Below are 13,158 nucleotides of genomic sequence, written 5' to 3'. Positions count from 1 at the left end.
CAACCATCTAGTGAACTGGGAGTCCTCAGAGCTGTCAGCAGCCTCGGGGTATCAATCCAAGTCTGGCTGGGATGCAGGCAGGCTGGTAAAACCCACAGCATCATCCTGGAGTGAGGAACAGCATCACCATTTGTTCCTTCATGTTTTTGAACACTTGTGTGCTGTCGGGCCAGCTTTTCCTGGAGAGGACGCTGTGGAGACACAGAAAGTTTAAACAGGGAATGGGAATGCATCTAAGTCATCTCTAACTGGCCATACTCCACTGAGTCTCTCCTGACCTGCAAGCCCTTGGGTTGCCCTCAAGGACCTGCTGCCACCAAGGAGATGAATTAAGTCTGCATTGCTCATAGAGGGTTTTCTCTCTCTCTCTCGGCTTTGGAAATAGGATTTTCCTGGCTGGAAAAGAAGAAAATCACAAAAGTTTTTTGTACAGCTGGGCTGTGTGAGGCTGGAGTGAGAGTGGTGAAGGTCAGAGCCAAATCCCAGCCTTTGGCAGCAGGAGGGTTTGGAGCTGGGTGATTTATTTTGGGGCCAGTTTTCAGTCTGGGTTTGTATGTGCTGGCGCAAGGCACAGACTGTGGCACAGTGCCCAAGCCAAGAATTCAGAAACCTGTTTTTAGACGTAAAATCTAATTTGGAATTAAAGCACAGGAATTGTTAATGTGCTCGTGGGAATAATCCGTTCCTGGATCCTATTTTCTGCTTCTCGTGTGTGTTAGACTCCTTTGAGCAGCATCCATGAGAGGGATCACTCAGGGTGATGTGTAGGGCTGGGAGAGAATTGGGAGGAAGAGTCACTACTCCCCAAAACCTTTGGAAAGGGAGAAGGTTAGATGCTGCCGTTAAGCACCTGGCTCCTGAGCATCCCTCCTGCCTGGGACTGGGATTTGGGAAGAATACAGCCCCTCTGAATGAATGGTTCAAATGGGTTTGGTGGGGTGATTAAATTGTCTTTCTGCTGCTGAGGATATCGGTCCAGGTGGCCCTGGTGCACAGAGGGATGTGGGCAATGAAACAGCAATAAAAGCAGGAGTTGTGCCTTTTTTTAGGTGGTCTTTTCCTCTCCTTTTGTGCCTCTGAATAAAAGGAATGAAAGTGAGAACGCTTATCTTTGCCGGTGTGAGCATCGGGGGAAAAGAGCACGTTTCACTTGCAGAGCGGAAAAAAGTTTCAGGAAAGAGTCAGGAACAGGACCCTGAGCTCAGCTTGCCCTGGGTTCCCTCAGAGCACGGGAGGTGTGGATTGATCTTGAAATATCCTCTCTGAACCCGTCGCAGGCTGAAAAGGCACAGAAATGCCTGAGGGAGAAGCGGGAGCATCGTCTCTGCCCTGCCTGCGGGAATCGGCGCTGGGACAAAACCCAGCTGCAAAGCCAAGACTGAGCAAACCAGGTGTGTCGAAGCCAGAGAGGATCTTTTTTCTCATTCCCACCTTCTTGTTCTTGAATAAAGATGCTATTTTTATTTTCCCTTCTGTTTAGCCCCAATGGGCTTAACCCATCTCTGCAGAGGCACCGAAATCCCAGCTCTAATTTCAATTAAGAGCGCTCCTTTTGATTGCAGCCCAGGCTGGGCTTTGGGATCTATTCCTAATCCCTATATTAGCACTGATTCATCTCTTCCATGAGTATTATCATCAGCAGCCCTTAGGGAAGGGAGGGGAGGGATCATTGGGGAGGATAAATACCATTTGTTTGTGTTTGTATTAGCTTCCACGCCGCATCCTGATTACATCCCGCATTTTGACACAACAATTATTATTAATTTCCCGGCGTCTGCGTTTGGATTCTCGCCGACACAAAGGGAAGATGACGGATAATGTCAGGCTCGGTAATTGGGTGGGGGAGGGATGGAGAAGGATACGGGGGGGGGCATTTGGGATATTATTAGATTGCAGTTCTCAGTGTGGAGAGGGAAAGGTATTTCTCAGCAGATGTCGGCACCGGCTATTTATCCGCATGTTAGCGCCAGCGGAGCGATTGTCTGGGACACGCTCAGCTCCCTCACCCCTGCCCCTCTCTGCCCTCTTCCACACAGAAATCCCATCAGCTCTGTATTGTGGGAATTGGCTTTTCCAGGGAGCCCTGCTGGTTGCTTTCTGCTCCGGCGCTGCCGTCTTTGCAATTAACTTGGCTGGGGCGAGACCCGGCTGGGAAGCGGCGAGCGCAGGGCTATGGAGGGGCTCTGCTCTGGGGAACAGGGCTTTGGGACAGCTGCATCCCTCTGGTGGGAGTTGCAAGGAGCTGGTGTCCACTGTGGAAACTCCATGAGCTGCCCAGTGTGGCTGCAGGCAGAGCCAAGATGGGAACCCATCAGTCCTTTCTCCATGTTTCGAAGATTTTTTCCATGAAGACCCAACATCCTTGACATCCAGCCTTGATATGGAACTGTTGGATGTTTGGCTGAGGGAAAGGTGGCAGATTATGAGCCTGGTGAGAAAGGCGATGGAGAGACATTGCTGGTGAAGATATCAGAGCAGAGCATGTGCCCTGGTGTCCCTCTGTCCTTGCTGACAGGGATTTTTGATAACTGCCTGCTTTTTTCCTTCATCCGGCCTTCACTGGAGAATTTCAGCAGGGCTGGTGTGTTGAGCACAGCCCAAGTGATGCAAAATCCCAAAGAATACTCAGAATATCTGTGCAAGCATGCACAGACAACCTTCTCCTCCCAGCTCTTGCATCCATCAGCTGATCATTGACTTGCATTGGGTCATTCCTTACCATCACAGGTTGCCCAGAGAAGCTGTGGCTGCCCCATCCCAGGTGGGATTTGGGGTTGGAGCAACCTGGGACAGCAGCAGGTGTCCCTGCCCATGGCAGGGAGCTGGAATGAGATGGGCATTAATGTCCCTCCCAGTCCAAACCATTCTGGGCTCTGGAATGGAGGTGTCTGAAGCAATGTGCTGGTAGGGAAGGGATCCTGCCCCTCCTGTGCCTCGCTGCTGCCTCGTCCCTCCTGCAGTGCCTGTGCTTGTGAAACTCTGCCTGCCTCATCCCCTGCTCCCACCATGCGGAAGGAGCTTTGAGTTCAAGCTGGGAAAATAATAAATAAACCAAAGGATCTAACTGTGATTCAGTCAGCATCGATTTCTGAGGCTGTTCCTGAAACATGGAGAGATGCTTGAGATGGAGGGGAAGCTACAGGAGAGGAGGAACAGATGGGTCTTTGAACCTTTGGGAAACCTCCCTCCTCTTATTTATAAATCTGTGCAGGGCAGGTGATGTGCTGGAATATGTTTTCCTCCCCAGCACAGGCAGTGAAGATGGTGATGGGATTGGTGGGGTTGATGGGAGGAGAGCTGCAGTCCTGGGCGGTTTCAGCAATGGGATCCCCAGGCTCTGTTCTGAGCTCTGGCAGGGGTTTGGGAGATGAACAGAAGTGCTGCTGGTGCCTGACCCTCCCTGGGGCTGCAAAGTGCCTTTACAGCCATGCTTAGGGCAGCAGCACAAGGTCAGAGTGTGTCTCTGCCTGAGAGAGGACCAAGTGCATTGACCTTGTAACTCGTGAAATCATTTCAGGAGGGTGATCAGTTTTGTTCTTTAATGTTTGAACTTTGGCTATGCCTCACATCTGCAGTCAGTGCTGGGTACCATCCTCCTGTGCCAGCCCCTTGGCTGGATGCTGCTGTGGGCATCCTGCACTGCTGGGGCAGGAGGAGATGCTTGACACTCTTGTTTCTTGGATTTGTGGTTGTTTTGCTCACCATGCCCTGCTCTGACACAGCCAAATCCCCCTGCTCATTCTCCCTCCCTCTGCATTGGGTCCTGTCCATCCCAATCCCAATCCCTTTAACGTGTCCTGGAGCTGTGCCCTGGCTCTCCTTCATCTCTGCTGTGCAGGTTTTCCCTGTAGGGTCATGGTTACATCCAAATCATCCTGTGCATCAGCTGGCCCTTCCCAGTTACCCTGCAAAGTGTTTAACCCTGAGACTGCACTCCCAGAGCTGGCAGCTCGCACACAAAGGGACATCTGCTCCATCCCAGTGGTGTTCAGACAGTTGGGTGCCAAGAGCTGCATTGCTTGGAGGTTGCACTTGTCCTCTGGAAGGGCTACACACATCCAGCCCTGGAAGTCTTCCAGGCAAGGCTGGATGGGGCTTGGAGAAGCCTGGTCTGGTGGAAGGTGTCCCTGCACATAGCAAGGGGTGGAAAAAGATGAATTTTAAGGTGCTTTCCAAGACTGACACACAGAGCTTGTGGTCCTGGTGGGCACAGCTGGGATGGCAGGAGGAGACCCATATCCTGGCTCTGAGTCCTGCCCATGGATGGAAGCAGAAGGTGCTTCTGAGAGCTTTCCTCTGGAGTAGGGCTGCTATCCCTGCTGCCCAGGGGCTTCTCTGGCTGACACACAAAGCTGGGCTGGCTGGAGCAGTGGCTTTGTCTCCACCAGCCTTGCAGGAGGGGCTCTGGGATGAGCCAGGCAGCTGGGCTGGGCTCGCAAGGTGGCGTGAACCCGCACTGGGGATGGGATCCTGGTCTGGAAAAAGAATTAAGGGATTTTGTTTGGGTTTTACCCCTTCTGACAGCTTGTTGAGGGGGCTGTCCTGGGGCTGGAAGCATCTCCTGGGTGTAGCCCTGAAGTATTTACCTATGGGTTGGAACGGGCTTGGCTTGGTGAAAGGAATGGATTTGATGCTTTGCTCTGAAATTAGGCCAAATCACAATCTCTGGATGCAGCAGCTGAAATTATAGAACACACATTGCAATTACATTCATTGTGATATTTATTCTGTTTAGAAGCAAGACTGAGTTAGGCAAGGGTGATGTGGCATGGTCCCTGTGTGTGCTGGGACCTGGGGGATAAGGAGCAGTTTGGTCCCAGCCCTGTGATCCTGGCCAAACCTTTCTCCGTGTTTTCCCCTCTCAAACTTTGATCTTTTCTCTTCAGCCTTTAAGCACTTCCAGCCGTGGATTTGTGTGTTCAATATCCAGCCCAGTTCCTGTGGTGTTGCTAGGGGTTAGCATAATGGCAATAGTAAGGCAGGGAATTATCAGAGACCTTATCAGCACAGTCAAACCTGAACTTTTTACATTTTTCCCTTTCACCCCAAAAGCAGGATGGGTTTTCTGTGCACTGTGACCTGTAGGTGCTGGACCCAGGCCATGGGGTTATCTCATCTAATAGCAAATCCTTTGTCCTTAGAACAATAAATCCAACGTTTCGTTCCCCCTCTTGCATCTTTTTATGTCCATTTGCACATTGAAATCTCTTCAGCTGACTCCTGCCAGTCTTCACAAAAAGCTTTTGCTGCTTCAGATGTTTCAAAGATTGCAGGGTTGCCCATCAATCCGAGAGTTTTCCTCGTAAGCAGCTCCAGCTCTGCGGAAGGCAGTGGGAGGGAGGTAAATGTATTTGGAAAAGATGGAGAAGGGGGGCAAAAAGAGAAGGGGTTTTGTACCCTGTTCTCCAGGGGAAAGCATTTTTTATCTCTAAATCTGTGTAATTGATGCTCAGATACTCTGGTGATGAGTGCCTTAGAAATGCATCTGCAGTAATAATCTAATATCCGTTTGTTAGGGCTCCAAGGAAATCTAATAATACTGATACTTTGCCTAATAGAGCTCTTTTCATCCCAGGATAAAATGCAAGGAGTTTGAGATGGAAAAGACCAATTTTAGGTCGTGCAGTTCATCTCCCTTCCCATGCAAAGTCTCGAGGTGTCTCGCAGACATTAAATAATTACGGAGTAGTTATGGTCAGGGAGGCAACTGAGTGAGGAAAGCAGCAGCTGGGGAGCTCCTGGGTGTGCTGCCAGGCTGGGAGCTCCCTGGGATGGCACATTCCCACCCCACTCCTGCAGTGAGCCAGGGGCTCTGGGTTTTACTGGGGCCGTGTTTGTGTGCTGCTCTGGACTCTGAGCATTGCTGAGGGTGGAGGGTGTCATGATCCGTCCTTACGAACAGGGTTCGTGATGGCTCGTGGGTTGATCTCAGGGTGCAAAAAGAACCGACACTGCACAGGGGGTTTACAGTGATAATCAAAATAAATGCACCTTTGTTGAATGACCACAGAAAAATATGATAGAGGGATTAAAGGAGAGAAAAAGATAGAGAAAGAGAGAGAAAAGAGAGAGAGAAAGAGAGAAAAAAGAGAGAGGGGGATATAGCTACCAAATGTAGAGACAAAGTCCTTTGGTCCAGCCCAGCCGAGGATCCGCCTGTTACATTGGGGAGATCTCAAAATGTCTAGCTAACTCAGAGGTTTTTATTATTGAAAGTTGTGATGGGGGGAAACAGATACAATAAGGAATAGATGTAACAGGTGGTCCATGTTCTCAGCAGTAACCAAGAGCCATTGTCTTCTTGGTCCAGCGGTCACAACCTGCAGGCAAACATCTCGCTTTGGTCAGCTTGCCTCCCCCACACACCTGCCCCGGGCTGGGGGTTTCAGTCCCAGTCCTTGGGAGGAGCAGAGGGGCCTTTTCACATGGGGGTTTCATGTCTTTGATGGAGAGGCTCCTTACATCTCAGTCTGTCTGTCACGGTGGTTGTAAAACAGGTGAGGGTCTTCAGTGGGAGACCACCTGAAACTCAGGGGAACTCCAGCCAGGCCGAAAGGTGGGACAGTTCCCAAGGCTGTTGCAAACAGGGCACGGTGCCCCCTTCTTCTTCTCATTGGGTTCAGTGTAGCACACGGCAAACAACACCTGTGAAAACAATAACTTAGCAATGCTCTCAGGTCTCAGGGCCTTTGGCATGTGAGTTTCTCCTTCAGAGCTAGAGATTTTAGATGGGAGGGTCTTCTCTTCAGTGGTCCCCAAATGACGATCATGAGGCAGATGAGGGAAAATTCGGACAGACTCTCACAAGGTGACACCCAGCTCCTGGGATCCTGGCCAGCCCAGCTCTAATGGGACATCATCCCTGCTAGCTGGGGATTTAGCAAAGGCATCAGGATTCAGGGCTGCTGGTGCCAGCCAGGGCAGGAGAGCAGCTTGGTGGCTGCAGGCACAGCTTCTCCTTTCTGACCTGAGAAATGCAGGACAGTGATGGAGCTCACCTGAGCTGGAAGCTCAAGGTGTCCCTTCTGCAGGAGCAGCTCCAAGGAGGAGGCTGTGATGTGATTTTCCAGTTCACTGGCACCTCCTGGCAGGAATTGTAGCAGATGAATCTCTCTCAGTTCCTGGTGGTTGCAGTCACTCGCTATCAGTTATCCTCTGTAAGAAAGGGTTAAGGGCTGGGTTGAGGTTTGCAAGGGATGAATTACTAACTGACTCTCCTGACTTTAACATCCCTCATAATCTTCCTCCTACTCATTAACCTTCTAGGACTGCTACCCTACACATTTACCCCAACCACCCAACTATCTATAAACTTAGCCCTAGCTTTCCCTCTATGAGTAGCCGCCCTCCTAACAGACTCAACCTCAACCAAGTGATGCTCTCCAGCCTCACCCCACCTAAGAGCAGCACTGTGACCATGTTCACAGGGGTTTTCAGATGAAGGAAGAGATGAGGATCTGACTCCATGTTTCAGAAGACTGATTTATTATTTTATGATATATATTACATTATAACTATACTAAAAGAATAGAAGAAAAGGTTCTCATCAGAAGGCTAGCTAAGAATAGAAAAGAATGAATAACAAAGGTTTGTGGTTTGGCCTTTCTGTCCAAGCCAGCTGGGCTGTGATTGGCCATTAATCATAAACATCCAAGATGGGCCAATCACACATGCCACCGGTAGCATTCCACAGCAGCAGATAATCATTGTTTAGATTTTGTTCCTGAGGCCTTTTAGCTTCTCAGGAGGAAAAAATCCTAGGGAAAGGATTTTTTATAAAAGTTGTCTGTGACACAGGACTAGCCCAGAATTCAGTCCCTCCATTGCTGAATCCAGATCAGGTGTGATCCCAGCAGTTCCCTGCCTGGGAAGAAGAGCCATGATGGTTTTACTCCCTGTTTGCTCCAGGGAGGACCAGGCAGGATCCAGCCACTTCCCCTGGGGCTGTGGAGGGAAGAGCAGGACAGCAGGAGCTCCTGCAGGACTCTGGCTGCTGCCACTTTCAGCCTGTCGTGGCTCTGCATTCCACCAGGATGAGGGTGGCAGGAGGGTGGGATTTGGGGATTTGCAGAATTGATGATATCTGCAGTGAGGATCTTCCCCCTGTGGCTCTGCACAGGGAAATCACCTGTGACTGCTTCCTCGGATGTGCCCTCCTGGAAATAGCCTGGAGATGGAGATGTCAAGCCTGGAGCTCCTGATGCCAGCCTAAAGGAGGGGATGAGCAGAGGGAAATGTGTGTGTTGGTGTGGGACGGTGAGATATGGAGAGAGTGATGGGTGGAGACAGACAGTGCATGATGGAGATGCAAACACCACAGGGAGGGCTGGAGGTGATCTCTGCAGGGATCAGGCTGGGAGAGATCCCAGGGAGATGCTTGTGATCCTGCGTGAGGCTCTGTGAGGAGGGCAGGGTGTGTGCTGGGTTGTGCAGTGAGCATCCTCTGCCTTTCCCCAGCACTGTGGTCCCAGAGTGTCCATCTGGCTCCAGCTCCCAAGAATGAGCCCCAGGGAAGGGATTCTCCTGGTTAAACATGGAGATGTGTCCTTTCATCCACACACAAACACACAGCATGGAGGGATGCCTTCCCTTCCCTTCCCTTCCCTTCCCTTCCCTTCCCTTCCCTTCCCTTCCCTTCCCTTCCCTTCCCTTCCCTTCCCTTCCCTTCCCTTCCCTTCCCTTCCCTTCCCTTCCCTTCCCTTCCCTTCCCTTCCCTTCCCTTCCCTTCCCTTCCCTTCCCTTCCCTTCCCTTCCCTTCCCTTCCCTTCCCTTCCCTTCCCTTCCCTTCCCTTCCCTTCCCTTCCCTTCCCTTCCCTTCCCTTCCCTTCCCTTCCCTTCCCTTCCCTTCCCCCTTGGCCCTTTGCTTCTCTGCTGAGCGTTAATTAGAGGGCCAATTAGTGTTCAAGGTCAATTGGATTTACACACTCGCTCCAGCAGCAATTGGAGGGAGCCCATCTCCTCATTTTGGGAGGTGGGAGGCAGCTGCCTCTCCATCACCAGCCTGGCAATGTGCTGTGCACATCTGGACTGCTGTGTGCACATCTGTGCAGCCCTTACCCGGCTGATGGGGAGCAGCAGGCACTGGCATGGGGAGAGGGGAGAGGGAAGCACCTCTGCCAAGTGGTGTGAACCCAGGAACACTCAAATGGGAGGAAAAAATAGATTTGGGAAGCTGGCAGAGCTGATGGGGAAATGAAAGGGTTGGAGCTGCTCAATTTGTGTTTCAGCAGCAGAGCTGTGGCTGGATTTGCTGCAGTGGACAGCAGGATGCCGAGGAGAGGGCAGGTGTCAAACAGCTCATGAACAGAGACCTCAGCAGGGATCAGCATCCTCAGCCTCAGTTCCCACTGCTGAGTCTTGCTTCAGCAAAATCCAGACAGGAGGATTTGGCCCTTCCTGTGAGCTGTGGACAGTCAGGACATGTAGTATCCTCTCCAGGAATTGGTGTGTGCAGGGTTAACACTGACAACTCCAGTGCAGCACGAGTGGATGTTGCACCATCCCAGCTGACTGGAACATTTGGCTTTTTTGGGTGTGGGACAGGCAGCAGAGCTGACTTTTCATGGCTGTCTCAGGTGCAATGGCATAGCAAAGGCACAGGGAACACCTTCACGTGGTTCTCCCAGCCTCAGGTGTCCTCAGGTGTCCTGCCAGCTGGGCTGTGCTGCAGAACCGGTGTCCCTGCATGGAAAAGGTTTTGTAGCTGAGATTTTGCCACCCCTCTGCTCAGCCAGTGTGCCCACACAGCCCACCCTGGCCTTGCCACCGGGATTTCTGGGCACAAAACAAGGAGCAGATGGATTGGGAAAATGCACCCAGGTGTGTGACACCAGCACCTGCCCATCCCTGAAATTCCCCCTGGGTGCAGAAATATCCCTCCAGCGTGCAGCCAGGACTGCTCACATGCCCTGAGAGACGCAGGCACGTCTCCATCTCCCCCACCAGCTCCTGCCTTCCTCACAGGCAAGGCTGGCTGTGTGAAATCTGTGCTGGGGGCATCCGCTGATACCAGCTCCAGTCCAAAGCCGATGAGGAATGCACAGACTGGCAGTGCTGGACTGCATACTAATGGTGTGAGAGCTCGCAGGGAGCAGTGAAGAGAAAGGGAAGGAGCCAGACTGCAGCTCCTGGCTACCCACGATTGATTTATTACCAGGTTTGCTGATGAATGTGTGAGAAACGCTATTGGTGATAAAGCAGAAAGCCCGTAATTAAAGTAACAGCTTTCAGTTTTTAAGCACGGCTTGGGTGTTTTCTTGTCTCTGGCAAATTTTGTGGCTCGTTGCCACTCGGCAGCATCCTCCCCCCACCATCCTGAGCCTGAGCTGCCTTTGGCTCCAGCCTGGAGGCTCTGTGCCAGCCTGGCAGCTGGTGAGGGGTAGGGCATGGTGTGGTTTGGTCAGTGGCTGATTTGAGGAGGGAATATGGCATTTTTGGAGCCCTGGTGGCATAGGGATCTGTGCAAGGAAAATTCCTCTCCTCTTACACTTGCCTTTGCTTTCTGTCCCAGCGTGTTTTCTTCATGCTTTCAGGGTATGCATAGTAATGCATCACACTCTCTGTCCCATCAGACAGTCCATTAAATGTAGGATAACCCACATCATACGTCATGCCACTCCCTCAAAAACCCAAAGCTAAACCCAAACATTATCTCCCAAATGGATGATATTCAGCCAGTACACTCACCAGATACATTCTTACTTCAGGTACCATATAACCCAAGGGTTCCTACCCACGGCCAAACTGCAGGTGTTACCCAAAGACCCAGAAACTTCTCTACTGTGCACAACACCCAAATGCTGTGAATGAAATGAAATATGGCATTTTTGGAGCCCTGGTGGCATGGGGATCTGTGCAAGGAAAATTCCTCTCTTCTTAGACTTGCCAGAGAGCTGGGCAGGATCTAGGGGGATACAGGGCACTGATGTTCTTTGCTAGTGTGGGGATCATTTTTTAAAATCCTTGCTGCACCTTACAGAAAGTGCTCACCACTTTCCTTATCAGCATGTGCCTGGTTTTTGTGCTCCTGCCCAGACCAGGAGCTGCTCTTTCCTCCTGCTGGTGGATGTGCAGGTGCAGCCCAGCCCAGCTGAGCCGTGTGAGCACTCCACACCCACTCCAGCCCTGTCTCCTCCTGTAAGAGTGTCAGAGGGTAGCACAGTTGGGACAAACGGACACGAGAGATCCCTGAAGCCAGGTCACAGAACTTGTAGCTTATTGCAAAGGGCCTGGGTGCAGAGCCCTGCTGGGAGCTGCCAGCCACAGCTCAGATCAGGCCACAGAGAAGAGAGGAGTAGAGATCTTGAGAGGGTAAGGGAATAAAAGGGGTAAGAGAGTGAAGTTCCCGTTACAATACAGTAAATCTTCTGTGTTTAATATTATGATTCTCACTAACCAATCTAGTACAACAGACAAATCCTACAGCATTTACATACAGCCTATAAGAATCATTACATGACCATCCTGTGTTACATTTTAAACCCTAAAAACTCCTCTTTGGACCCCTTCTGCCAAGCTGGCAGGGTCTGCTCTAACCCTCAGAGCTGTCTGCAAGCAGAGGGTGTTGTTCCATCAAAAGGGGATCACCTTCAGCCAGCCACACCATTGTTTTCCAGTTATTCAGTAACTGAGGTATCTCAAAGCTTACTTTCATTTCAATCTCACTTATAGTTTCTATATTCTCAAAATCTTTTGCCAGGCAATCATATTTGTAAGGTTTTCCTGTTTCATCTTCCCCAACATCCTCCCCTGGCTCAGAGCTCCTTTCCCAGCTCCATCCCCTCTCCAGGGTTCCTGGATGGGGGAGAAGAGGACCTGCTGCTTGGTGGGCTGTGGATCCAGTGATCCACAGGGAAATATCTGGTGCCCTCGGGTAGCAAATGGAGCAGAGAGGCACTGAGCCCCGAGCAGCAAAAAGCTGTGATGGATGGGCTGGTGGATGGGAGGATACGTGCAGTGAAGGATGGGGGAGAGGAGGTGAGAGCTCTGCCCGTGACAGATGGACAGACAAGGGGGGTGTGTGGATGTGTGTGTGGATATATGGGCAGGTAGGTAGGGAAAGGGTCTCTCTGATGAGAGATAGATTGAGAGAGATGGATGGATGGGATATTTATAGTGATGGCTAGGTAGATAGAGCTGGATGTGTGTTGATGAATAGGTGGATGATGGATAGAGGGCAGGGATTGTGGGAGCTGGCAGGCTAAAGGGTATATATGGTGCTAGATAGATTAGATAGAAGGATATATGTGATGATAGAGAGATAGTATAAGCAGCAGTCTCTGCACCCCCAGCAAACTGCTGCTTTTAGCTACTCCGAGCTCCAGTGTAATCTCATTTTGCCCTGGTAAATTCTTTATCAAGGCAGCTTTAAAAGAAAAAAAAAATGAAATCTCCTTAAAAGAAAGAAAGAAAAAAAAAAAAGGGAAAAAGAACAGATCACCACCAGTAGCACTTCCTGACTCCTGCACCAACAGCCTCTGACCCGGGCTGGCTGTTTCCATGATGACAAATTAACTGATGCTCTGCAGCAGCTCCAAGTTTCTCCCAGCACCTGCGGCAGGGTCTGCCGGGGAGTTGACAGGGAGAGTCTGTCTGTCTGTCCGTCTGTCCCTTGGCTCCCACCTCCCTCCTCGCTTTGGGGAAGCCTCTCTGTCCTTGGGCAGCCTCCACATGTCCCCACAATGCTGTAGGCATGCAAGGCGTTGGTGCATGGGGTGTCCCTGGTGCTGGCTCATTGGGAATGGGCTATCTATCTGTCTGTCTGTCTGTCTGTCTGGGCTCAGCATGTCCTGGCAAACCCCGATGTGATCCCCGTCGTTCACCAAGAGCAAGGCTGTAAGATGAGCCTTGGCTCCTGTGAAAAATGCCTATTTTATGACTGTCTTTTCACAAATATTTAAAATGAATATTATATGTGTTGTGTTCGAAAGTAATGCTGTATTCTCTTTAGTAGTGTGTTATATATAGTTTTAGGTTATAACATAATGTTAAAATAGAAACTATGCTGTGTAAGATACTTTTTTAAAGAAAGGACTTGCAGCAAGATAGCAGCCACAGGACACCTAAATCTTTCAGAGAAAAAGGAATTTATTGCCCTCTTATCAGAAGGAATGAACTTCTTCCTGCCTCTCTCATCTCTGAAGACGCCATTAGGATTCA

The 13,158-nt window shown here is 50.6% G+C and overlaps 1 protein-coding gene across 2 annotated transcripts in view; it reads left to right on the top strand.

Annotated features, from left to right (window-relative positions):
* LOC102061060 (protein CEPU-1) overlaps positions 1–13,158 on the top strand; it is a 399,822-nt gene that overhangs the window by 40,610 nt on the left and 346,054 nt on the right. Inside the window, exon 1 of one of the 2 annotated variants that reach the window (XM_074527883.1) lies at positions 1,793–1,829. The exons of the other annotated variant lie outside the window; for it this stretch is intronic. Within the exon in view, the coding sequence (XP_074383984.1) occupies positions 1,808–1,829 (22 nt within the window). The 5' untranslated portion in view covers positions 1,793–1,807. Of the gene's footprint in view, positions 1–1,792; positions 1,830–13,158 lie in introns of those variants that run through there. 2 annotated transcript variants of the gene reach the window in all.

Source organism: Zonotrichia albicollis, chromosome 27, assembly GCF_047830755.1.
Source record: "Zonotrichia albicollis isolate bZonAlb1 chromosome 27, bZonAlb1.hap1, whole genome shotgun sequence".
NCBI lineage: Eukaryota > Metazoa > Chordata > Aves > Passeriformes > Passerellidae > Zonotrichia > Zonotrichia albicollis.
Note: the sequence above shows the minus strand (reverse complement) of the source record. Positions and strands in the feature narration are given on the sequence as shown.